Source organism: Tasmannia lanceolata, unplaced genomic scaffold (genome assembly GCF_043159265.1).
Source record: "Tasmannia lanceolata isolate RefF3 unplaced genomic scaffold, GAP_Taslan_0.1 ptg000013l, whole genome shotgun sequence".
NCBI classification, from domain to species: Eukaryota; Viridiplantae; Streptophyta; class Magnoliopsida; order Canellales; family Winteraceae; genus Tasmannia; species Tasmannia lanceolata.
Window position 1 is genome coordinate 45,660,982 of NW_027518690.1, and position 25,364 is coordinate 45,686,345.

A 25,364-nucleotide genomic window follows, 5' to 3' on the forward strand; every position below is an offset into this window, starting at 1 on the left:
CTAGCAAATCTCCCTTTTCAATATCCATCTTCCTTACATAAAGAGACGGAGGCTTGGCGTGGACCGAACCAACCCCCATATATCTAATATAATCATAAAATATATATTAAGAATTCTTATTTAGTCTCTATCTCTTGCTTGCTTCGTAGTGTCTTTCTTGCTAGTATTAATTAGGGCTCCGTACTCTAGTATGCTACCCTTTAAAGTGAAGTTACGTGACATGGCATCTTAATTAGGGTAAGTGAACTGATGGTGAAGCGGGGTGAAAAATGGTTTGTTTGGTTGTCAAATCTAAGGAAAAATGGTATTGGGTACCTTGTCAAAATTAAGGATGGGAGCCATTATCAAAACTCATCCATTCCTTTTCAACTCCCTGTAGGCTTGTTTAGATGAAGGGATTTTGATTTTTCGTTTTTTTGAAAGAACTTTTACTAGAAAATAAAATATTCAAAGTTTAGTTAACAACAATGTTAGAATATGTGAGATCTCACCAATAGGTTAGATTAGGCAACTATGGTTTGATTAGGTAGAATAAAATCACATCTTTTCAGCTTTCATCACCATTCAGACACCGAAACAAGAGGAAAAAACATCATGAATGTAGACTTGTATCCCACAAATCAAATTCTCATGAACAAGAAAGCATAGAGGTAGACCGCCTCCACTGAGAAACAGTTTCACAACCCTTGAAGAAAGTCCCGAGAATGAAGATAGCGAATACAACAGTAACAACTCCTCATCAATGGCAAAATACTCGGGGAGCGAAAGAAACTCTGAGGAAGAAATGAAGACTAGCACAGTTAGAGAGTGAAGTGCCGACTGAAATGTAGATTCAACAGCCTCAGAAACAGAGAGCACTCTAAAGAAAGTGAGGATGAAAAATCTATAGACTCCTTCAATCTCAACAAATGATACCACAAAAGGTTCCAAAGAAGTTCGAAGGAACAAAGTATCATGGGCGGATGAGAGTCATCTGACGTAGAGCGCAATCGGCGGACGCCAACTTTATTCTTCGAATTGAGTTCCAGAGGCGCTGTAATTTTCAGATTTATAATTTTTTAGGTATTCTTTGTTAATGAGAAGCTTGTCCTTAACACAAGCTAATCCTATAGAGATCATTTTAAGGGCACGGTTTATTTAGGGCAATGATAAATTCGCACCCCCGGTAGGATGATTAACACCCTTTTTAAGAGGCAGACTTTTACACTTTTTAATGTCAATTCACGTTAAAAAAAAGGTTCGAATAATCCTATGGGGTTGCGAATATATCATCACCATCTATTTATCTTAGAACAGGATAAATGAATGGTCTTGATCATCCGATCATCCAACCATGTGGTCCCTACTGTAATTTTAAAAAATTATATGCAAACATCATGTAAAAACTTAGTATTAGACCTGTAATAAGCTGCTAAAGTTGTCCGAGGCTCTGTTCGTTTCAGATTATGACAACAGATGGTCAGGCCTAAACCAACCTATTTGTAATTTTGAGTCTTTTTGACTCGGTTGTCATAATTAATCTAAAATTAATCGGGCATAAGCACTAATATAAGGCCATGTTTCTTTGAGAGTGTGACAAGCGATTGTGAGCCCCAAACCTATCATCAGACTCAAATGTAAATTTAATTTTGAGTCCAATAATAGGTTTTGGGCTTACAATTCGTTGTCACAATCTCAAACAAACGGGCACTAACGGATTTGCTAGGGACCATTACAAAAGGCATTTCTCGGAACAGCTGTTGCATGAGGGTGCAGCCACATGGGATCAGATTTTGTCACACGGGCTCATATTTAATTATTCATTTAATTCATACGAGTTGGTTGCACTCTCATGCAGCAGCCGTTCCGAAAAATGCCTTCTGCGATAGTCACGAGCAAATACCTTAATTGTAAATATTAATATAATCACGTATTGTATTTGTATTAGCACTTGCTTATTATAATAAGTTAATTATCATTGTTATATTATGGTAAAAGGGAATCTAAGAGTTTGCATATGGAGCTTACCTGTGCAAACTCCCCAAAAATACGGTAGAGCCAATACCGTTGGATGATCCAAACCTTCCATTTGGATCACCACTGTGTAAGTAGGCAGTTGCCCACAAATCATTTCCATATGATGATCCTAACCCTCTGGTCTATAGAGGGACTGCACATTACGGAAACTTCTACAGATCGGAGAGTTGGGATAATCATATGGAAATGTTTTTTGGGGCACAACCTAATTACGTTGTGGCCCATAAAATGGACGGTTTGGATCATCTAATGGTATGTGTGGTACCTTACTTTTTGAAAAATACAGATTTACACAGCCACACATCATATAAAATCTCAAAACGAGTAGTCATAAAAAAAAAAACAGATAGATCATAGGGTTAGAATCATCTATGGAAATGATTTTTGAGGCACAACCTAATTACGTTGCGGCGATCCAAATGGATGGTTTGGATCATCCTACGGTGTTGGCTGTACCGTGTTTTTGGAGAGTTAGCATAGGTAGGCTCCCTTTGCAAACTATTAGATTCCCTTTTCCCATATATTATATTACACTTAAAGAAATATTATTTCCCTTCTCGAACTGATATTAACAACGAGTAAGAGTGTTTAAACAAGTGGTGTCATCGTCACTACTTGGGCTGCAACTCGGGTCGGGAGGGTTGGGTTTTGAAGAACCCAACCCTACCCGAGAAATATCTCGGGTCTAGTCAGGTCGGGTTTTTTTACGAAAAACCCACGATTCCCAAACCCGGCCCTACCCATGATAAATCTCGGGTCGGGTTTTTTTACGTTGACGCAATTTTTTAAGGAAAACTCTTGTTTGGCAAGGCAACTGAAGTAGAAAAACTCAAACATGGCAAACTCTTTAGTGCATTAACTAATAACTAGTCCAAAGAGAATAAATTGATGCATTACCAAATGAAAATGATTGTACTCATATGAGAAAAACAACAAACTATTTAGTGCATTAACTATTTAGTTGAAACTTGAAACCCTAGAGCTAAAGGAGGAAACGAACAGAAGATGGAAAGAGTCTCTGTGATTGCGTGCGTGTGAGTTTTACTTTTAAGTTTTCACTTTTAAAGTAACAAAGTTTTAGAAAAAAAAAATACATAATATAACTTAAGTAACTCAGGTCGGGTCGGGCCCCTCCAAACCCGGCTCGACCCGAGATTCATGCGAGCTTTCGGATCGTAGACCCGGCTTGACCCGAAATCCGAGAAACATGAACCCAACCCAAGTTATTTTCGGGTCGGGTCGATGCGGGTCGGGTTTTATCAGACCCAAGTTGCAGCCCTAGTCACTACAAGAAATGGATACATCATTTCCTTATTAATAAAAAAAAAGGTGAAATACACAGCTAGGAACAAGAAACATACTATGGGTAGAAGCTTGCAATTTGCGTTCTTTCTCTCTCTTTTTTACCATTTACTCCACAAGAATTATCAGACGGAGCTTGCTTTTGTGCACCATTAGCCACCTATGTTTTTCATCTTTAAATAGGATATACAGTTCTGTTTTTTTTTTTTATGGGTTACAGTTCTGTTTTATAGACAACTTTAAACTAGTATTATAAGAAAGGAAAAAGTAAAACAAGAACAAGTATTTTTGCAACGGGTGGGAGAACAACTCGAGGTAGAATCGAACAGAATACTTCTCGTTCAAACTTCGAAGCTTTAGCCAATTTTAGTATCACCTAGTTTTTGCAAGTTTCTGACACGTCTGAGCGCATGTCCGTCATTGTAACTCAACCACTCATTTATTTAATCATATTTTATCTCTACATAATGGAGGTTCGGGAATCAAACATCAAATTCCATAACGGAACCAGCTCCGTTTGGTTGCCAGAATTTTTTTGGTTCTTGGGACTTTTGTGGAATTTCCGCAGGAAACCCACGCTTGGTTGCTGTGCCCAAAATAATCCCAGGAACCAAAAAACCCCGCACGAAACCCTATCCTGGGGAAAAAAAATATTCCCAGGAACCAAATAATTGCAGAAGAATTTATTTTTTCTTCCCAACAATTCAAGCAACCAAACAAAGCATAGTCCGGTGAACTAAACATGGGATTTTTATTTTACCGGGATACTTCCAGGGAGTTTTTTTTTCCACCAATCTCCCAGGGAGTTTTTTGTTCCACAGAAATCCCAAGAACCAAAAAAATTCCAGCAATCGAGTATAAGTCATAATCTTTAGTCATATTCTTTTCAATCGGGATTGGAAGTGCCCTTTAGTCATATGCTTTTCATCAAAATCAGAAACCTAAGCTAAATATTATCACGCAATTTTCTGCTAGGCTGGGTTTCCCGCCCTAGACATCCTCATTAAGAATCCTTAGATCCGAAACCCAAAGGGGCTGTTTGGATACAAGGATTTTATAATATAGGAGAATCCTTGATGTTGCAAGCTAAAACCTGAACCGTAGAAGCTAAAACCTGGAACGTACATTATCAGGATTGTAAAATCTAGGTTTTAGCTTACAAAATCCAAGTTTTAGCCTGTAAAATCTAGGCTTTAGCTTATAAAATCCAGGTTTTCTCGTAAAATTTAGGATTTTACAATCCACCTACTTCAATTTCTCATCATCTAACAATACCTAATCAATTTTTTTATGTCTCCCATAAGAAAATTAGTAGAAATCTGCAAGAAGATACGCGGGCTTCATATGGTTGAATAAGAAGACTCATTAATGGACATTTGTTTTCAGCAAACTTGAATGAAAAGCATGGAGGCCATGACAATGCATGTGAAAAGGAGCAGCTAAGCTCAAGACACTGCATGTGAAGAATGCAACCGTGGAGATATGCTCACTCATCTGTCACCCCCACCATCCTACAATCTATCCACCAACCCTAAACGAGACTCATTAATCTGCGGGCCCCTTCGATTGACACATGTCGTACCAATCCATCGTCCAAATAAATTGATCCATCAGTTCCCATTAGCATAATTAACTGATTTAAGAAAACAAAATATATGTCCTACGTTTTACAAGAACGTTAACAGAGTTACATGCAAAATGTAGAAAATACTTACGGATTTGTTAGGCAATTTCGCATAAAGCCAGTTGCAGCTCACTTTCGCAGAAGAGAACAGCCATACAGGCTCACTTTTTAGCAGATTTTGTCTTATTCATTTAATTCATTGGAGGTGGTTGTTCTCTACTCACAAGTGAGGGGATTTGCTAGGCAATTTCACAGAAAGCCATTTGTCATGTTTAATTCATATAGGGCCAATTAACCTCAGATGTTAAACTCAAAAGGGAAAATCAACTGCTTTCCTTGGCAGAACCCTAAATATGATAGATCAAGGGCCTGGGATCATCTGATCAACGTGTTCACAATCCGACCGTACCCAAATTGCACCCGCGAAGTGGAGCCCAGTAAGTGTCCTTCAGGAAGCGCAGAAAAGGGACTTTTTAGCATTTTCCAAGTAAATTTAGGTTGTAAATCTTCTCAATCACCGAACAAGGGACAGCAATAATATGTGATCTCAACCGTGCAATGACCTCCAGATGGACAGTTAAAAACATAAAAGATTGACAATCTACGGTCAGGGAGAGAAAATATGCTGGTTGAAGATTTAGCTTGCCAAACCAACCACCTACCTTCAGCCCTGTTTGGATTGCAGAAATTTTCTGGGAGGTTTGGAAAGGAAAAACTTTTCCAAAGTTTCCGGTTTTTCAAGTCCTTTTGTTACACATGAAAAAAAAAAAACACAAGTTGAACCAGCTGCGGTTCAAATTTTACTTAGAGGGGCCTTCAATTTACTATTATCTCTCTAAATAAACTATAACCATGCAGTGTTCCTCTCGAAACCGTGGAAAGGTGAATTTTCTGTTTTTCGACGGATATGTAGTGATATGGAAAGCATTTCTGCCAATTACACCTCTATTTGAATACAACATTATTACCTTCATCCCTAAAATAGATATGACCTGTTATGTGAAGTTCAAGAGCAGAAGGTAACCCTACAATTATTTCAAATTCCATTCCCCTATCCACCTATCAAACTCTAACATCCATGTTCTATTTTCCTTAACTTTTTTTTTGCCTTTTTTTACATGTGTATATGGAAAACTGAAAAAGATAAAAAAAGGGATGGACAAAAAGGAATAACAACAAAAGAACAAGGACTATAGGAACAAATAACAACAACAAAAACAAAGGAACAGGGACTATAGAAACCACAACAAAAGATGAAGAAAATGAAGCAACTGCGTTATTACTAACCTGCCAAAGTGTGCTAAAGCCAGGCCAGTCCTTGTGGGGTCGGCCTCGCACGAGCCTCCGCTAGCGAAACAGCCATGGCCAGCATCATCTGCTCCTCGAAACTCTCAGGCAGAATGGGGCCCGCGGGAGCAGTGGGCTGAAAATGGTCCCCACCACCATCATTGAGCATCATAGTCCCTGTCTCCACAGTGACATCTGAACTGGCATAGCTGGTCCCCGCCTCTGCCACTTCAGATCCCTGATCCATGGCCCACTCCCCTTCTTCCCTCGTTACTGATCTTCCACTGTCTGGTGAGACCTCGATCCAGTTCTCGGCTGGATAATTCTCTCCAACTCTCTCCTCCCCATACACTGGGACATTAGAAGAAGCAGTGGAGGAGTCCCCTTCGATGTGTTGACGCTCAGCCAGGGTAGCGATAGCGCAAGCAAGCCCACCGGAAGGGGAAGACTCGGCTGGCGTTATGGCCGGAGTGATATAGTCATTTTCTAAGCCGGATGTTTCTGATGGAGCTGCATCCCCATGAGCAATATTTCTAGGAGTGCCATGCTCCTGTTCAAAAAGAATTTTAGATCAGAAAGCCCAGATAATCAGAAAGGAGTAAAAACATAAGGATAAATTTACTCAATTTCTCCAGGAATAATATTAAAGAGCAAGAATGATAAAAAATGACAACAATTTTACAAGTTGGCATAAATTCATTAGAAAGCCCAGCTTTCCTAGGCCAAGCTACAAGCTACGGAATGCCAATACTTGATAAAACAATGGGCACTAGTTTGAAATTTACTGTGAGAAAAAAATCTCTGGTACTAAGACTAAACCACCAGGTGAGAAGTACAAAGATGGTTGCAGTTGACCAATTCAATCGAGGCCAGAACAACCAAAAAGAAACTAATGACTTCATTTACATATCTAACTAGCAGTGGTCCCAAATTGGAAACCTCCCATGATAGTATACACAAACATGTTTTCATTGGGCCTGCTAGCCATTTTCTGACTACAGATGCATATATCATGTAGCTAGGTCTCCCCTAAGCAACCACGAATAGGGTCTCACAATGTCGATTAGGGAGCTTCATTATTTTCTCAAAACTGGTAAGGCACTTAATGCTTTCAAAACAAGGGTTATTCCCGATAATAGAGTGGGGGGCATTTTCTGTTGTCTTTCCACCTTTCTTTAAAAGGAAAATAATAACTAATTTGGAAGTTAAAAACAATTAAATAACGGAGTCGGGTAAAATTTGCTAGTCAAACCAGTATCAAAGCAGGACTCAACGATAAATCTGTTTATATAATGCATCCAGGAGTTTGAATCGTCTCGATTCATTAACTTTCAGTGTTTTTAATGAAATCATGATCACGATCTGCTCCGACCCCAACTAGTTTGGGACAAAGGCTTTGTTGAGTTGAGAGTCGAGTTATGCTCACAATCTGCTACAGGCCAAACTTACAAATTCAAGACACAGAACGATAAGAATAGATGTTAATCAGCAAAGAGACATATAACAGCTGATCAATAAAGAGTTAAATCCAAATAGCTACTCTTATAAGGTGCTTGCAAAATGGTTTAAGTTTTGCAATGAGTCAAGAATTGAATAAACTCATATGCCTAATGTCATGGGCTTCGCAATTGCGTTAGCTAAAACCGCGTGGCACTTGCACTTAGCACCCCAACGTTTAGCACAAGTCAGCCTTCTATCCAACTACTGATCCATAACGTGGAGAATGATTACAACTTTCCAAGGTGATCCACAAATAAGGGGTAACTTTCCAGACCCCTTTCAACACACTTCTTTCTCTTAGAGAATTCTAAGAATTTTACAAGTACATTCCCTGTAAAATATATAACCCTCTTCTAAGATATTTACATTCCTCAAAATATCTACTTCTAGACGTGTCTACACTTTTGCGCATGTCTACAAGGTTCTAGAATTCTCTACGTTATTCTAGAGGTTTCTAATGAACCTCTAGCACAAAGTGGAGAGTGTAGGTGAACTTGGGAAAATTTCTCTTAGTTTGTGACAACCCCCACCTAAAATGGCGATGTCCTTGCCGCATCTTCATTGTGGTACATTTGAGTTTAGGTGGCAACTCCAGCTTGTAAGAGACTTTGCCAACCCTCTTTAGGACCTTGAAGGGGCCTCCATACTTTCGCACCAAACTCTTATGCACCTTTTTGAATGTTTTAAAGTGTTAAGATAGGAGATTCACTAAGTACTAGGTCACCCACTTTGTATACCATCGGCCATCTCTTTTTGTCTGCCGACGTCATGCGTCTGACAGCTTTATTTAGGTAGCTTTGGACTATATTGGTCTTGTCATTATTTACAAATTCTTAGGCAACCAAGCTTTTGCCCGTGTACCCAACTAAGACAATGAGAGGGGGAAGTAGTTGTCTCCCTGTAGAAAGCTCAAAGGGGCTATGTTGGGTTGGCTCACTCCTCTGTAAGTTCTATGTGGATTGGGCCACATCTAGCAGCTTGGGCCAGTCACACTGGTTGTCTGACAAAGTGCCTCAAGTAGAGCTCAAGAAGCACATTGATATGGAACATCTGTCCATCGGTTGTGGTTGGAATCTTATGGAGAAATAGATGTCTCAGCCTAGCAACTTGAACCACTCCGTCCAAAACCTGCCAATGAGTCGGGGATCTCGATCACTCACTATGGTTCGAGGCACTCCACAATACTTCAGTATGTTCATTAGGAAGAGCTGGGCGAAGAGCTAGGCGGCCTCATCTGCAGTGCAATCTTGTAAAGTAGCAATGAAAGTCACATACTCAGAGAATCGATCCACCACCACCATGAAAGATCCAAATCCCTCAATTTTGGCAAGCATGTGATGAAGTTTCTGGATACACTCTCCCATGAGCCTTGTGGGATAGAGAGTGGCTCCAAGAGTCCTATGGGATGTTGTTGCTCTACCTTGTCTTGTTGGCAGACAAGACATCTCCGAACATAGGCTTCTATATCATCCCGCATTTGCGGCCAAAAGTAGGCCACCTCCAACAGAGCCCTCGTTCGCTTCTGCCCTGAATGCCCTAGCCATTGGGAACCATGGATCAACTTCTTCCTCAAATTATCCCACTTGGGCACAGATAGGTGTCTTCCCTTAGTGTACAGTAGGCTCTTTGCGATAGGATCCTTTTCTACTCCTTCCTCGATCAAATGGAAAAATCAGATGCATCGATGTGCACCCCTTATGGCTTGCATGGGTTCTAGCAAGCTCAAAATTGGTTCTTCCATTACGATTGCTTCAAATCGTCAAAGGCACGTTGTTGTTCCCCACCTCATTGCCAAACCATATTCTTATTCAGGACGGTGGTAAGAGGTGCAGGTCGACCTGAATGGCCCTTGATGAATTGCTTGTAGTAGTACACAAAGCAAAGAAAGGATCTCAACTTGGTGACCTTAGTAGGGGGCTCCCAATCCTTGATGGAATGAACCTTGGCGTCACCCATATGAAGAGTCCCTCTACTAATCTTGTGTACCAGCAACAATACTTCTTGCTGCACAAATAAGCATATTTACTTCTTCGGGTACAGCTCAATGCCCCTTAGTAACTTGAAGACCTTCAAACAAGTGATCCAAGTGAAGAATCCAATAGTTTTGTTGTAGACTACAATGTCATAGAGATAGACGACTATAATCGGTCCAGATAAGGGTGGAACAATTTGTTCATGAGTGCAAATTTTGTTGGAGCATTGGTGAGGCCGAAAGGCATTACCAAGAATTTGAATTCTCCATAGCGACTAAGACATGTAGTCTTTTCCTTATCACCTTTGGCAATCCGCACCTGATGGTAGCCTTACTGCAAGTCCAACTTAGAGAAATAACAAGTGTTCCCTAGTTGATCGAAAAGATCAGCAATCAAGGAAATTAGATACTTGTTTTTTATTGTCACTTTATTCAACGCTCGGCAATCAATGCATAATCGAAATGAGTCATCATTCTTCTTTTGTAACAATCGTGGTGCTTCATATGGGGCCTTTGAAGGTAGGATGTATCCAGCATCCAACAACTCCCTTAGTTGTTTCTTCAATTCCTCCCAACTCGGGTGGGGCCATCTGGTATTTGCTTGGGGTACCAAAATATTAGTTCAATCTTGCGATCTACTTCCCCCCTTGGTGGAATCTTTATAGACAATCTTGTGATCTACTTCCCTCCTTGGTAGGGGTGCAACTCGGGTCGGGTTGAGGCCAACCCGAGGGTCGATTCCTTCAACCTTAACCCGACCAGGGCCTCAACTCGAGGGCGGCCTACCCTAACCCTAACCCGAGAAGAAGGGGAGTGCGATTTTCATTTTTTCTTGAAAAAAATGCAGGAAAAGAAGAAGGCATGAAGAAGGAAAACAGAAATAAAATAAAAAAATAGAAGGAAAACTCATACCTTTCTTCTCCATCCAGTCCTCTTCTCCCATGAAACATGAATTTCTTCCACACCAAGTCTCATTCTTCTTCTCGATCGGGAATTTATAGGGATTCATGGAGACTTTCTAGATAACTAGATAGAGAGGCGGGAGAGAGGCGGGAGTTAGGGATTCTTTTGCCATTGTTTTACAAGGGAGATTCATCGGATTTACAGAGGGAGAAAGCGGCCGGGGAGTTGCAAACTTTTCAGACGATTGGGGTAGAGCCGACTCTTAGACAAATTAGGGTTTAGGTGAGAGAGAGAGAGAGAGAGAGAGAGAGAGAGAGAGGAATTTCATGTGCATTGGGAAGAGGTGCATTGGAAAGAGGGTTCTGTCATTTCATTATTGAAAATGAGCGCAAAGGCAAAGACATTTAATAACCAGCATGAGAAAGCGCCAAAAGAAAAGAAAGACAGGAAGTTACTGTATTCTTTTAGAATATTAAAATATTAAAAAATAATAAAGAATTTCGGGTTACACGTTGGGTCGGGTTGCCTCACGCTCAACCCTAACCTGACCCAAACTTTTCCGGGTTACGAGTTTCCAGACCGAACCCAACCCGACCCGAGGATTCGCAAACCCAACCCAAGAAAAATTCGGGTTGGGTTCAGGTTGAGCCCGACCCAAGTTGCACCCCTACTCCTTGATAGAATCTTTATAGGCAAATCTGCATGCATTACATCTTTGAATCTTCAAAGATAGCTTTCACCTCTAGTAGCACCTCCCTCTTGGTACCCTGCCCTTCTTCAGCCCCCATCATGGCAGCAAGGCCAAGGTATAACTGATTTCACACTTCTTGAACCCTTTTCCCAAGCTGCATGGCTAAGAACATAGCATTGTTCACTTTATCCCCTTGAGAGTTGTATGGACCATGCATGGAGACTTCTCCTCTATGCATAACAATATATGTGGGGTATGGGAACACATTCACTTGCCTTAGAAAATCCACTCCCAATACCACTTGAAAGTCATAAATGAGAGCAACAGTCAAGTCCACTTTCCCCTTCCATCCTCCCATGTGCAGCTCCACCCAATGAGCCACACTCTAGACTGATTTGGCTTTCTAACTGATGGGCTTGAGCCACACAGATGCCTTCATACGCTTCAAGTAAGGACGCTTGGCCTTTCCCTACTGAGAAAAAGTTGTGGGTGGCACCTGTATCAACCGTTGCTGCGTGGTCTTCCCATTGATGTCAACTTGGACATACATGAGTCCTTTCGCTAAACCCTTTGGTTCTTCTACTGAGTTAAATATGGCACTTAACTGCTGTAATGATCCCACATGTTTCCTTAACAGGGTCCTCTTCCACTGACTTGGCTATGAGAGCATTGAGGGCTTTCTTCTTTGAGCAACCCTTACATGGTGTGGCCCCGTGGCTATGAAGCAACTAAGTTCACATGGCATAAACTTGCCTCCATCCTCCTATCAGTTGTCTTTGTTAGACTTGTGTGGGGGATTGTTTGTCTGTGCCTTCCTTACCCATATCCTTTTCTCCCTCCACCTTTGCCTTGGCCACTCCTGGAAGACGTGGACTTTAGAAGAATCGGTCTTCTTGAACTACACCGGTCATAGTTTGAAAATTCTCTCATGTCATCGTGGACTCCCCCTAGTCAACTCCCTTTCGCCTTGGCCGCATTCCACGTTTTGCCTTACAAAGTCAATAAAAACTCCTTTTTGATTCTCCTGAGTTATGACTACATCCATGGAGTACTCAGCTGCATCAACTGACTACTCGATCACGTCTTGACGAGTTGACTAGGATTTTCTTTAGCCGTGTTATGACCCGCATCCACATTTTGAAACACTGCTGCCAGCTTTTTGACTGCAGCCATGGCCAAGGCAAGGTCTTGTAGACACCTCTTTAATTCTTCCGCATCCACATTTTGAAACACTGCTGCCAGCTTTTTGACTGCAGCCATGGCCAAGGCAAGGTCTTGTAGACACCTCTTTAATTCTTGCTCAACCCATGGATGCAACCCATCCATAAAGTTGAGCAATTCCTTCGCAGGGATATCAAGCACTTCAACATGAGTACAACTCCACATAATCAAGGATTGAAACGCCCTAGACCGTATTATAACTGGGGGCATGTTTGAGAAATTTATCTCTAGGATCGTAATTGGAATCCCAGGAATTTAGAAGGGTAATTTCGTCAATTTATCTGGATCTAGGGTTTCAGCTAATATAGATATTCATAAATTCTCATGAGTGGTTGTGTTTTTCCAGAGGAAACCCTATAAGAGGTAGGGGTGCAACTCAGGTCGAGTTGGATCGGGTTGAGACCAACCCTAGCACGACCGAGCTAGCATTTCCTCAACCCTAACCCGACCCAACCCGAGCCTCGGGTCGAGGATGATCAACCCTAACCCAACCCATCAAACTTGTTTTCCAAAAATCGGGTTAGGTTCAGGTTCACCTAGGGCCTAAAAGAAAAAAACATAACCCAGAGAATATCAAGATAAAATTAGAAGCCGGAGGTCGGGTTCGGGTCGGGTTGCCAAGGCCTCAACCCTAACCCAACCCGAAATTAAATGGGGTTGGCTTTTCTCAACTCTAACTCAACCCAACCCCAGAAAATGTCATCCCAACCCGAAATTAAATTGGGTTGAACCTGTCATATTCGGGTTGAGCCCAACTCCAGTTGCACCACTAACCTAGTAAGAGGAGAGAGTGACGGCCGGAGGAGATTTCTAAGCATAGGAGAACCAATTTTGAGGTAAGGAGTTGGATTCAATCCTTGATGTTTGATTAACCTCATCAATTGTATGTAGAATAGGCAATTTAAGTTTTGAGTATTGAAGCGTTGCCCGATGAGATTCCGACGACTTGCTCGGGCTCAGGGGATCCTTTCATTGCAAAGATTTTGACAAGATTCGCTTGGGCCAACTCCATGAAGGCGAGTGTCAAAATCAGAGCTCTAGGGTGTTTTCCAAACTGAAAGTTGGGTTTTAGGAGAAAAATCGTGCAAGAAGGGAAAAATCGGAAGTTTCCAGTAAAGTCGATCGTGGATCGGACAGTCATCCATCCAACAATATTGTTTGCAATAGTACCTTGGACGGAGGACCGTGAGCTAGCAATCGTCCGTCCAAGATACTGTTGCAAACAGTACCTCGGACGGTTGACCGTGGGCGACAGACAGTCGACCGTCACAAGGCCTCTGCCGTTTTGCAGGTTCGCCTTCCGGGCCTTCCAGGTCCCACACCTTCCAATTGATGCTGGACATTGGCACGTGGTCTCGTTGGATCAGACATGTAACTACTTGTGGGGAGGTGACACTTATATATGACTATTATGCGCGCTTGTTTTAGTTCGTCTTCCTACTTGCCTATGGGGCTGGACATGGGAACTAAACAAGAAACCAACACACCTGCCCGTTGGGGCTTGACACTAGCACGGGACCACGTAAGAGCGATCATCTTTACCTGTCAGTGGGGTTGTGGCATCGGTCGTGGTCTAGGCTATTGGGTACAAGTGATTGGGCACAAGTGAATGTTCACAAGTAATTTGTTGCGTGATTCCGCATGAAAATTTGTTACTGTGTTCAGTATATCTTCAAGATATCTGTTCAAATACTCTTCTCTTGTCTCATGGTAAATTATTTTGCACGTTTAGAATGTTCTATCATGTTTGATGCACATGATCTGCCTACTCAAGTAAAGTGGTTACTTGTTGAGCGTTAAGGTCACTCTGCTATTATCTTATGTTTTTCAAATTCCGAGTATCGAATTGGAGTGCATCACAGGATTCTGGGCGTGAATGAGGACTTACCCAATAGGACATCTGTCAGAATAATTTATTTCATTAAGACAGTTGTGAGAGTTTTAATGTTAACTTTATTTATCCTTGGTGAACTATTATGAATGACAACTTTATGGAGAATTATTTTATATTCATTAATGACTTAATTAATGATATTATAGGCTCTGCATGCAGTTGATACAGGTGATGTTTGATTGGATAGCCTTGCACACACATTTTGAATTGTTAATTTCTAGTTTCACTCATAGTTTTCGGACAAGCCTTCGGTAGGAGGGAAACACGTTTCCCCATAAACGTATTTCCAAAACATGAAAAAATAGGGATACCATTTCCGAAATGCATAGGAAACATATGGGAAATGCGTGGGAAACATAAGAGAAACTTATCTGAAAGATTTGTGACAATCGCAGAAAACATTTTGCAGAAATCACACAAAAAATTGTGGAATACATATCAAAAAGGAAAATAATAGCATCTACAGTTCTACACTCTACAATAGTAAAAGATAATAAATAAAAAACTATGCTAAAAATAAAATTTGTAAAAAGCATATATAACTTATTTATGTATGCCTCTAATTTAAATAAAAAAATATGCAAATTATAATTGCATGTATTTATGCATAAAAGCTAGAAATTTGAAATAAATAAATTCGAAATCTACAAAAATACATATTTTGTGTTTTTCTTGTATTTCATATGTGTATATGTATTTCCCTTGATGTTTCTCTATCATCTTTGAAACGTTGCTAACGTGTTTCCTAAGATGTTTCTCAGTGAGTTTCTCATATGATTTACTATTGCTTTCCTGTTTCTCATTTACCCTCTAATTTTTTTTCACTGTGTTTCCCGTGTTTCACATTTTGATTCCTGAATTCGTTTCTCATCTTGTTAAGTATGGTTTCGCCTTTTTACATTCAGATTGCAAGAGTAGATCTCAAGAACAAGTGTTATAGTTACTTTTATTGGACTCAACAAAGCATTCCCATAATACACTAGAAACAGAATAAAGCCCTTCATGTTTTGAATTCTTTATTCCATGACAGCCTGACATAACAATGATTCAAGAAGATTGTACGTTAGCATGGAGTGACATAACAACGATTCAAGATGATTATACGTTACCATGGCGTGACATAACAATGATTCAAGAAGATTATACGTTAGCATGGAGTGACATAACAATGATTCAAAAAGATTATACGTTAGCATGGAGTGCTCAAACTCCCTTTCCTCGGTATAGTTCAAATAAAAATTCAGATTTCATCCGTTAGGACTATCACCTGAATAGAACGCCAGATTGCTTCCATCATCATTATCTCCTCCAGATCCAGGTCAAATCCGTCCTCCCTGAATTCATAGTCAAATTTTAGCACAGTGCTCACAAGATACTAACCAACTCAAAGCATGTAAACAATATCAAATGCACAAGTCGGCTGTAAACACAAAAGTTTAAAAAACATAATAACTGAAGTTGTGCTCAGAAAATCACACTGCACCACTGTGCTGGAATGCACATTTTATACACACACACACAGCGGAACAAAAGCACCTGCAAGGCTGTAACCTTTTCTTAAGAGAGTGTCTAGCAAAAATACAATAATTACATTAAGAACCAGAATGAACTACAAGAACAGGAGTGTGATTACACATTTGCAAGTAAGTTTACGATAGAATGGCTAAACTAACTTCATAGCACAACTGGAGCTGCATTTCAACATCATTGTCATACAAAACTTCACCACCATGGCAGAGTTATCAGACCAGAAATCTTAAACAAATTGTAAGGAAAAAAATGCACGGATATTTTAGCATTTCTTACAAAGCTTGTTTGATGAAAAATTGATGATTAAATCAAGAACGGGAGAAGTTAGAACAACAGGACCATGTTAATAGGTTGATACAAATCTGAGTATCAGACACAGTGAAGTAACTCAGTTTGGATAAGTGCGCAAGTCCAACAGCTAGAAGTGTAACATTAATACACCATTTAATGAGCTAATAAGCACTGCAGCTGTTTGCACTTATTTACTATCAAGCAAACAGAAATGAAATAAAAGGATAAGGAAATGGTTATTAATAAGCATGCTTGGATTTTCAAGGGAGCCCAATTTCTATTCAACAAGATGATTGCTTTAACTATATCTTGGGTGAAAACTTTAGAATGTTTTAGATTTGTATAGGCATACGATTTGTGGCACGGTTGGAAAGAGATATGCTGCGCAACGAGTAATGATCCTAAAGTAACCCAAGTTTGGTCTCCGCCTTCTCAAGTAATTCTCAAATAGAATTTTGATAAATCCAGTTTGGGGAACCCGGTTACCTCAGGTATTGGAGGTTTGCTAAGGAACGCGGATGGGGTTATGATATGGCATTTAGTGGTCCTATAGGTGTAGCGGATTACAATGAAGCGAAGGTTCAAGCCGTTTACCAATGAATCAAGTTGCTTCAAAATGAAGATCTAAACAGGGTGATGGTCGAAGGGGACTCCCTCAATGTCATTAGATGGCTTAGGGACTCACATACGGTTCCTTGGAGATTTGATGCACTATTTGATGAGATTCAAGATAGAATTGGTTCCGCTTCGATTTCCTTCAACCATATAAGGCGGTCAGCGAATGGTGAGGCCGACAATCTTGCTAGAGAAGGAGTTCCTATGGAGAGAGTTGAGCTCTTCAATTTTCTTCCTCTTTAGATGTTTTGAATTCATGTAATTTTATTTGGTTCATAGGCACTCATCTCTCTTGTAATTCCAAGGACCTTCTCGGTCTCGTTTTCTTTTAGGTCACGTTTGGATACCTCATGGTTTTGTATTTGGATTTGAGTTTTGGATACAAAATGCATCAATCATCCCTGATGCTCGTGTCGGGAGAGAGGGAGGGACGTCAGGCTGCTGCAACAAGGTCGAGGAGCAGCGAGGGTGAAGTTAATTGCCACAAATAATGTCTTGCAGAACAGATTTGAAAATCGGATTTTTTTTCATTGTTGTAGCTGATTTGGAAATCTAAGGATCTGATCCAGTTCCAAATCTCAACTGCAAATGTAAGAAATCCAAATCTAAATCTTGTGGGTATCCAAATTTGGATTTGGATTTGGATTTCTCACATTTGGAGTTGAGATTTGGAACTGGATCAGATACTTGGATTTCCAAATCAGCTACAACAGTGAAAAAAATCTGTTCTGCAGACATTATTTGGAAATCAATATTTGTGGCAATCACCTTCACCCACGCACCCACGCTCCTCTCCCTCGGATCTGTAGATATTTGGGGCACATCATTAGTATTTTCAGTTTAATAGGATTAGGGTTTTTAACCCTCGGATCTGTTTTAAATTGGGATTTTGGATAATTCTCTAAGTATTAAATTGGGATGGAGATTCTTCAAAGTAGGGAATCTTCAAAAGTGATTCGTTACTAGCATGGTTTGTAAAGGTCTGTACAGGGATTTGGCAAAAACATATAAAAAAAAAAAAAAACAGCAAAATTTCTTAAAACAAAAACGGGTGATCCACGGGTCCACCCGGCCTGTACGGGTTGGGTCCAGGTGCACCAAATTGTGACCCACGTCCGCGGCCTTTAACCTCCTCCACCTTTTTCCTTTCCCTTTTTTTATTTCTTCCCTTCACCCACGTCTCTCTCTCTCCTCTCTACTTTTCCTTCTCCCCCTTTTTCGCCCTTCTACTTTCCCCTCTTTTCTTTCTCCTTTGCCTCACCAGCCTTTATCCCTTTGTTTTCTTCCCACTTCTTATCTCTTTTCCCCTTTCTTACCTCCTATAAAGTACCCTAAACACTCCACCTTTTCACCTTCGAATCCAGCCCTATATCCCCATCAAAACCCCACCTGCTTACCCATTGTCTGAAAGACTGAAACCATAAATCAGCCTCATTGAGACCTTTTGGGCCTACTTTAGGAATTGATATGTTATTTTTCATATTTGTTTTCTAGCTTTAGATATTTGCACCCTACTTGAGCTGATTTGTCTTTATAATTTGCTTTAGTAGTTACGGAATCACCATGATGCACTTTAATGGAATAGATTACTTTCTCATTGATGTTTTTCTTTCAATGGTGAAGATTTTATATAATAGAAAAAGGACCGAGTCAGACCGAAAAATATCGAGAATCTCCATCATGGGACAGAGAATGCCTCCAATTATGGCAGAAGGAAGTGTCAAAGAGCTCCACACGAAAAGAAGAGATTATAAGAACCAAATGAGCATAATAATACTTTGGAGAAGAAAAAGCATCCAGCAAGAACGAGTTGGTTAGGAATGCGAAGAGCAGGAAAAGAAAACGAGCAAATGATAAAAAAAAAAGAGGAAGGAACTCTCTTCTAGGGATGCCTTCTCAGGCTTCTCTGGGTCGATTTGGGAATGGCTAGTAAAATAATAGGGCATCTTCTCTGCTCTTCAATGGCACATTTTGTCCTTTACTGGTTTTCCCCAAAGAAAACAGTGCCTACAACAAGAGACATTGTTCATCTCAAAGGAAAAGGGTTACTCGGCAAGAACAAACCCATTTGCCCTTGATTGAATCTCTAAATAAAACAAACTGAGGCCTCATCCTTCTTCATTTGTTTTAGTAATTAAAGAAAAATAAACAGGAATCTCGTCTGATAATGCCAACTAAATACCTATAAAAAATCTCCACTGGTATTATCCATATCCTTGGAAACACCCATTCAATCATAAAAAAAAAAAGCCCTAAATCAGCCCAAACTTCCCACCTAACATGTTCAGGAAGAGTTTTCCCTTTTATTTCTTCAATATAAACGAAAATACATTTCATAAATTAAAATGAGATCTGAGAAAAAAAACAAGTTGAATCTCTTCGGTAACCTAACCAAAAATTGCAGACATTGGAGATCCATACATCTTCAATCTCTTCTTTTGCACTAGTTAAAAAGATGAAAAGCTGAAGTCGGTAAAACAACTTTATCATGTGACAAGCCGTTTAACTCTGATTCTAGGAATCAGAATACCACCTCCCACAGGGGGTAACAAATGACGCCATTTATTCCGTTGTACATTCTGCTCAGAATGAACTATTCCATTCCCTAAATACAACCAAACACTGGTATCGCTTGATTTAGAATTAGATCCCAATTCCTAATTCCAATTCCGGCGATCCAAACGCACCCTAAGGGAATCGCCCTCTAGCACCACTTTGTTTAGATCAACATTTTCAAGTAGCTTTATTTCTTGATGGACGGTATGCACTTCAGCTTCATTAGCATCTGCAACACCAATAGGGCCCATGAATGCCCACCTCACTGACCCAAGCTCATCCCTTAGCACCCCTTCCAATGCTCACTGGCTCTGAGTTCCCCATGCTGGACCGATCAAAGTTCAACTTTAATAGACCCTGAGAGGGGGGAACCCATTCTTCAATGATCTCTTGTACCTGAACAGCATCATGGCAAATCCCCAGTCATCCATACGATAAATCGTAGGCAGATACAAATCTAAAAGTAGGGAGAGTTCTCACCCATGCAATTGTCAAGGCAATGGACCTATTATATAGGAAATGCCCTTTTTTATATCCCTTAAATATACGTGCATTTCGTTCTTTCCACAACATCCATATTATTGCTAATAGAGAAAGATTCCAAAGAATTTTCCCCTTTTTTCCATGGGGCAGTAGGCTACCTTTCAAGAAGTTCTAAAAGTTTGGTAGGAAATACTGATGAAATTCAAACCTGGATAATACCCTACCCCACACATCTCTAGCCACCCAGCAATGAATGAATATGTGGCCCACCGTTTCCCAGCCTCCAAACATTTTGTCATGGATGTTTGAACTCAATAGTTATAAATTTCAATGCATGATCTTGTCATAAAAGGTTGTCATGGTTTGTTTAAATTGTTAGGAAACTTATGCTAGCTTCCCAATTGAACTTGTCCCCATTATCACTCCTTTAAGTTCAACGGATCTAATTTGTGAATGCTTGGATTGCATTACAAGTTACTGGGGGCATCACTTCCAGGCAATTTCATAGTAGGAGATTCCTTGAATGCAACTAAAATTGATTCAAATGTAGAACAATATTCCTTGGAAGATAGTAGAGAATCTCCTTCATGGGACAGACAATACCTCCAATTTTGCTCATCCATGTAAAAAGTGGGGCAAATTCAAATGTGGACTCCCTTTCAAGAAGTGATGTCAGTAGGCAAAATTTGCTTCTTAGTGATTCCCATCATCATCATGATGAAGTAGGTACTGACTACAAAATTTCGAACAACTAAGATTTACATCAATACTGATTGCAAAATTGCGAACAACTAAGATTTACATCGAGATACCGACTACATAAGATGAAAGTGCAAACTGATTTCCATGTTTGTTACTGTTATTCTGAAAGCTCTCTGCCAATTCTCATCCTGTTTGAGTCCTTGTAAGTAATCTCTTCATCACTTCTCTCTACTTTGATTTCCATCAAGTGGGATAGCAAGTTCTTTAGGCCTTCAAAAACACAGATCTTGACCTTCATCAGAAGCATTGATTACCACCGGCAAAAGTAATACACTGAGTTTATGCTGTTTACAAATTCAATGACTAGCATAGATAAGAACACCGTTCTGTATTTTTCTACTTGAAACCTGGGATGCTCTTCTCATGTTGTACAATTAAGGATCCCCCGAGGCAGTTGACTTTAAAGTTTCCATGTCAGCCGAGACTCCTTTGTGAGCCCTCAGGCATTCAAGGAGTACATCTTAAACACTTTGAAATTGTGATACATTGATTCTTCCAAATGGAAAAAGTACCCGTGTTGGACACGTGTCAGATTATAATACTTCAAGATTCTTTGCAACACTTCTAGATCTCTTTTATCATTTTTGTTTTTGCTATAATATATCTCAATTTTACAATTACTCATGTTTGGAGTTTTATCCGTCTCAAGAGTAAGTTCATTATATCGAAATAAAACATTATATTGATGTATCAAAAATCCCAATAGATTATCTGTTATAAATGTAAATTTACTAATTCAATATTGATGAAGCCACAAAGCCTAATTTTTTAAATTTTCCAAATCCAACAACACTCATACCCCGTACACATGCAACATAGCTTCGAAACTTTGCGCCCACTTAAACAAGTTGTGTGTGTGTGTGTGGGGGGGGGGGGGGGGGGGGGGAATCACCAAGCCAAAGAAAATGAATCTGCACCCTAAACCTCATCCTCTAACACCTAAGCATCTCTGCGATGACAGATCTCCAATCCCTCCAGAGTTTAGAGATCTAGCAAACATCATACATAAGGCTTAAATATATATTCCAGACGACTGGAAATTTGTTGCCACAATTAAATGAACATTCATGCAAAAGAAGCTACAAAAGAAACTGCATAACAATTTGTTAACAAATAAAAAATAGAAATCAACACAGTCGGATCACTGTAAACCTGTTCTGCCTCAATTGTGAAGGGTGTCTAATTGCCGGCACAGCACACAAGTCTTGTGAAGGAATGATCCCGTCACCTTGTGAATGGAAGTTAAATGATGGCACTGTAAAACAATTACACCATACCATCAGAAAAATAACAATAAAAAGTTATTAAAACATATGAAAATTTTGAAGGGTTAGAGTAGCAACAACCTGCAAGTGAGCTACTTGATATATCCTGGTATTCGACTTCCCCTGGAGTTACAATTCTGCTCGAAGAGCTTATCTCCTGTCTTTTTAGCATTCTTTCTTCTTCATCTTGACGCTCCTGCAGCCTCATCCTGATTTTTGCCTCAATAACTCTTTGTTCTTCCTGCACAGAGCAGAAATATACGTAAATTCTAGAACTCCATGACCTGCCCTGACACCAATGAAACATTTTCACATTTCCCAATAATGGAAATGACCATTTATTAAAAGCACATCTTACAATTTGTTCCATGCCCTTTTCCTCTTTTGTCTTCACCCCACGATATTCCACAGCATAATTTGAAGTTTTGCAAAATGGACACCTTAGAATGCTAAGGTAAATCGAGGACAAAATACACGAACAGAATAGCTACGATAGTACATACGTAGTTACAAGACAACACATTAGTATTTACTAGATAATGGATTTAAATTCACCAAAAGAGAAAGGATACTGTGTAGGACGTGTAGAATGGGGCGGCTTCATCTGGAGAAAGCACTCTGTCATGGAGCACCGTGTTAAAGAACATTAACACATGAAAAGACATTTTCTGAATACATATGGTAGTCAGGATGCTGAAGAAAAAATGAAAAGTATACCTGTACATATGCCTTTCATGCAACATCTTGAACGATTGAGACTGGGATAGTACTAAAAGAAGAGAACGGGCATCAGAGTTATTTAGATAAAGTATTAGAAAAAACTCACAGGGAAAGACAATACTTCTCAATACTTGCGTCCTCAAGAAAAATGGACACGAGATTTTATATCTCAAAGAATAAAGAAAATAAAAGAAAAGAAACGCTTGCATAGACACATGCCCTAATTTGAACTTAAAGAACCAAACAAAACCTTTGGAAAACTTGACCCACATAGAAAACTACAGACGAATCTGATAAAGCACTTTTCTACATAGTGATAATAAAGACATAAATCGAAAAAGAATAGAAGAAGAAGAAGAAGACGGGTAAATTCGAGGAAACACAAACTCTCAACTGATATTGATAATTTTCTATGTTTCTTCTCTAACAATCAAGCCTTTCTTTATACTATTTCTACCCTAATTAACTCCACATAAATACTCCTTAAGTCAAGCAATTACAACATATAATTATGCCCCAAATAAAGCAATCAAAGCCAAGCACATAAAGATCTTAAAAACAACAAATCATAGCAAGAACAGGATAAGGGAAATAAAAAGAGACAGAGAAACAAAAAGAAAACTAAGGCCCTGTTCATTTAAGATTACAACAACCGATTGTGATTGTCAAACTGATTATTGGAGTCCCATAATTGGTTTGGTGCTCACAATCAGTTGTTATAATCTTAAACGAACAGGGGCTGAGATAACGAATTCACTTACCAGAAAGCAAATGGGGCATTCCTCGTGATCAACGGTACAGTCTTCATCTCCTGGGTAGCAAGGAGCCAGCTTGGAATCTAAAATGAGCTTTCTAAGCTTCTTATGATCCACATCCCTGTGATGATACAACCCCTGAGGACGCGTATACTTATCATCGACTACCTGCCGTCTTCTACTCAACTTATTCCCCATCACCTACCTATATCTCTTTCACTTTCTTTATTCTTCAAATCCCAATTTCAAACACAAACACCATCTCTCCAACCAAAACTCCACAATAGAAACCAAAAAAGAGAACAAGATATTTAACGGTGTCTCAAATCTTAGAAACACATTAAATTAATCTATGCTTCAATTCTAGGGTTACAATCTAAGAGACTCCTCAGAACCACTGAAACCAAATCAGATATAGATATCTCTAACCAAATTTCACCAGTAAAAAAAAAGAAAGAAAGAAAGAAACCCTAATTCCTCTCTGAATACACACCAAAATCCTTCACTAAACCTCCCTTCACTTCCATGAATAACTGAAAATCTGCAAATCGACGGAAAAAAAAATTTTCATAAGCAGCATCTGAAAACAGCGATCCCTCTCAAAAATCACAACCTTGACCATGAAAAAGAACCCAAAAAATCAAAAGAAAAGTTAAAAACATGAAAACCCTAATTCTTCTGAGATCTCGATAGAGAATATCCGAGGCCGTACCTTTTTTTAGGATGAGGGTTAGGGTTTCGGACAAAATCAGAGATCCATGACGTTCCGTACGATTCGGAACACGAGATTATAGGAAATGATTAGAGAGATCGACAGATTTGCCGACAAAACCAGAAGAGAGAGCAGAAAGTTTCAGAACAGGAACGAGATTAGGGTTTTTTCTTTTCTTTTTTGGTTCTCTCTCTCTCTCTCTCTCTCTACGTAGTGTTTCTCTTACTCCTCACCTCTAGCGCGGACTTTTAAAAAAAAAAGAGTGGAAAGGGGATGAGGCTCAAAAGAGAGCACAGAAGCAGTACAGTAAGGGTAGAGCCGGCAAAAGAAACGGCTAAAAAAAGTGCCCCGTATGCGCATTAATTACGATAATACCCTCTCTCATCTTACTATTTTGGGAAAATTACATTTACTCCCCCCTCTAGTTTCTGACACATCCACTTCCACCCCTATAGTTAGGGGTGGCCAACCGGTTCGGTTCTCGGTTCCTTTTTTTTCAGTTCTCGGTTCTCGGTTCTATGAACCGTAAGAACCGAACCGAACCGTATTACAAAGTAGGACCGGACCGAAAAAAAAAAGGGTTCGGTCCGATCCGGTTCTTCGGTTCTAATGACTAATTATTAATTATTAATTATAATTTATAAAACTTTTAATTAAAGTTATAATATAAGTTACTTTCTTATTATAAGAATAGTATTAACTATTACTTATTAATATTATAAGTAATTTATATTATTAAGTATATCTATAATAGAAATATAAAAATATTATATATATATATATATATATATATATATATATATATATATATATTCAAAGTTCGGTTCTTCGGTTCCGGTTCGGTTCTAGCCACCCCTACCTATAGTTTAAAACGTGACAAATACACCCCGTAGTTTCAATTTGTTTAAGGTAGGCCCCCTCAGCTGAAGGTTCGTCCATAGATTGAAGGGTTAGGATGATCCGATGGAGCTGATTTTTTGGGCACACCCTATCTATGTCAGGGCCCATCAAATGAACGCTTTGGATCATCCAAACAATGTGGGCCCACATTCTTTGGATCATCCAAACAATGTGGGCCCACATTATTTGGATGATTTTTTGGTAGTGTTTGGATTCGGGTATGGGCCCACATTATTTGGATGATCCAAAGCGTTCATTTGATGGGTCCTGATATAGATAGGGTGTGCCCAAAATATCAGCTCCATCGGATCATCCTAACCCTTCAATCTATGGACGAACCTTTCAGCTGAGGGGGCAAACCTTAA

At 39.6% G+C, this 25,364-nt stretch overlaps 1 protein-coding gene across 2 annotated transcripts; it reads right to left on the minus strand.

The window, feature by feature from the left end:
- Positions 1–5,248: 5,248 nt before the first annotated feature.
- Positions 5,249–24,368, minus strand: LOC143890279 (E3 ubiquitin-protein ligase GW2-like). 2 transcript variants are annotated; one of them, XM_077394910.1, is made up of 10 exons: positions 24,100–24,368; positions 23,394–23,928; positions 22,630–22,681; positions 22,485–22,530; positions 22,271–22,352; positions 21,994–22,153; positions 21,800–21,902; positions 15,678–15,744; positions 6,230–6,779; positions 5,249–5,388 (listed from the first exon to the last, which is right to left on the minus strand). In XM_077394910.1, exons 2-9 carry the CDS (start codon positions 23,583–23,585, stop codon positions 6,243–6,245), a joined length of 1,239 nt encoding a protein of 412 aa, XP_077251025.1. In that variant the 5' UTR covers positions 23,586–23,928; positions 24,100–24,368; the 3' UTR covers positions 5,249–5,388; positions 6,230–6,242. The 2 variants fall into 2 exon arrangements, with proteins under 2 accessions (XP_077251025.1, XP_077251024.1); XM_077394909.1 differs by lacking the exon at positions 5,249–5,388 and having other exon boundaries at positions 5,891–6,779.
- Between the last annotated feature and the right edge of the window lie 996 nt (positions 24,369–25,364).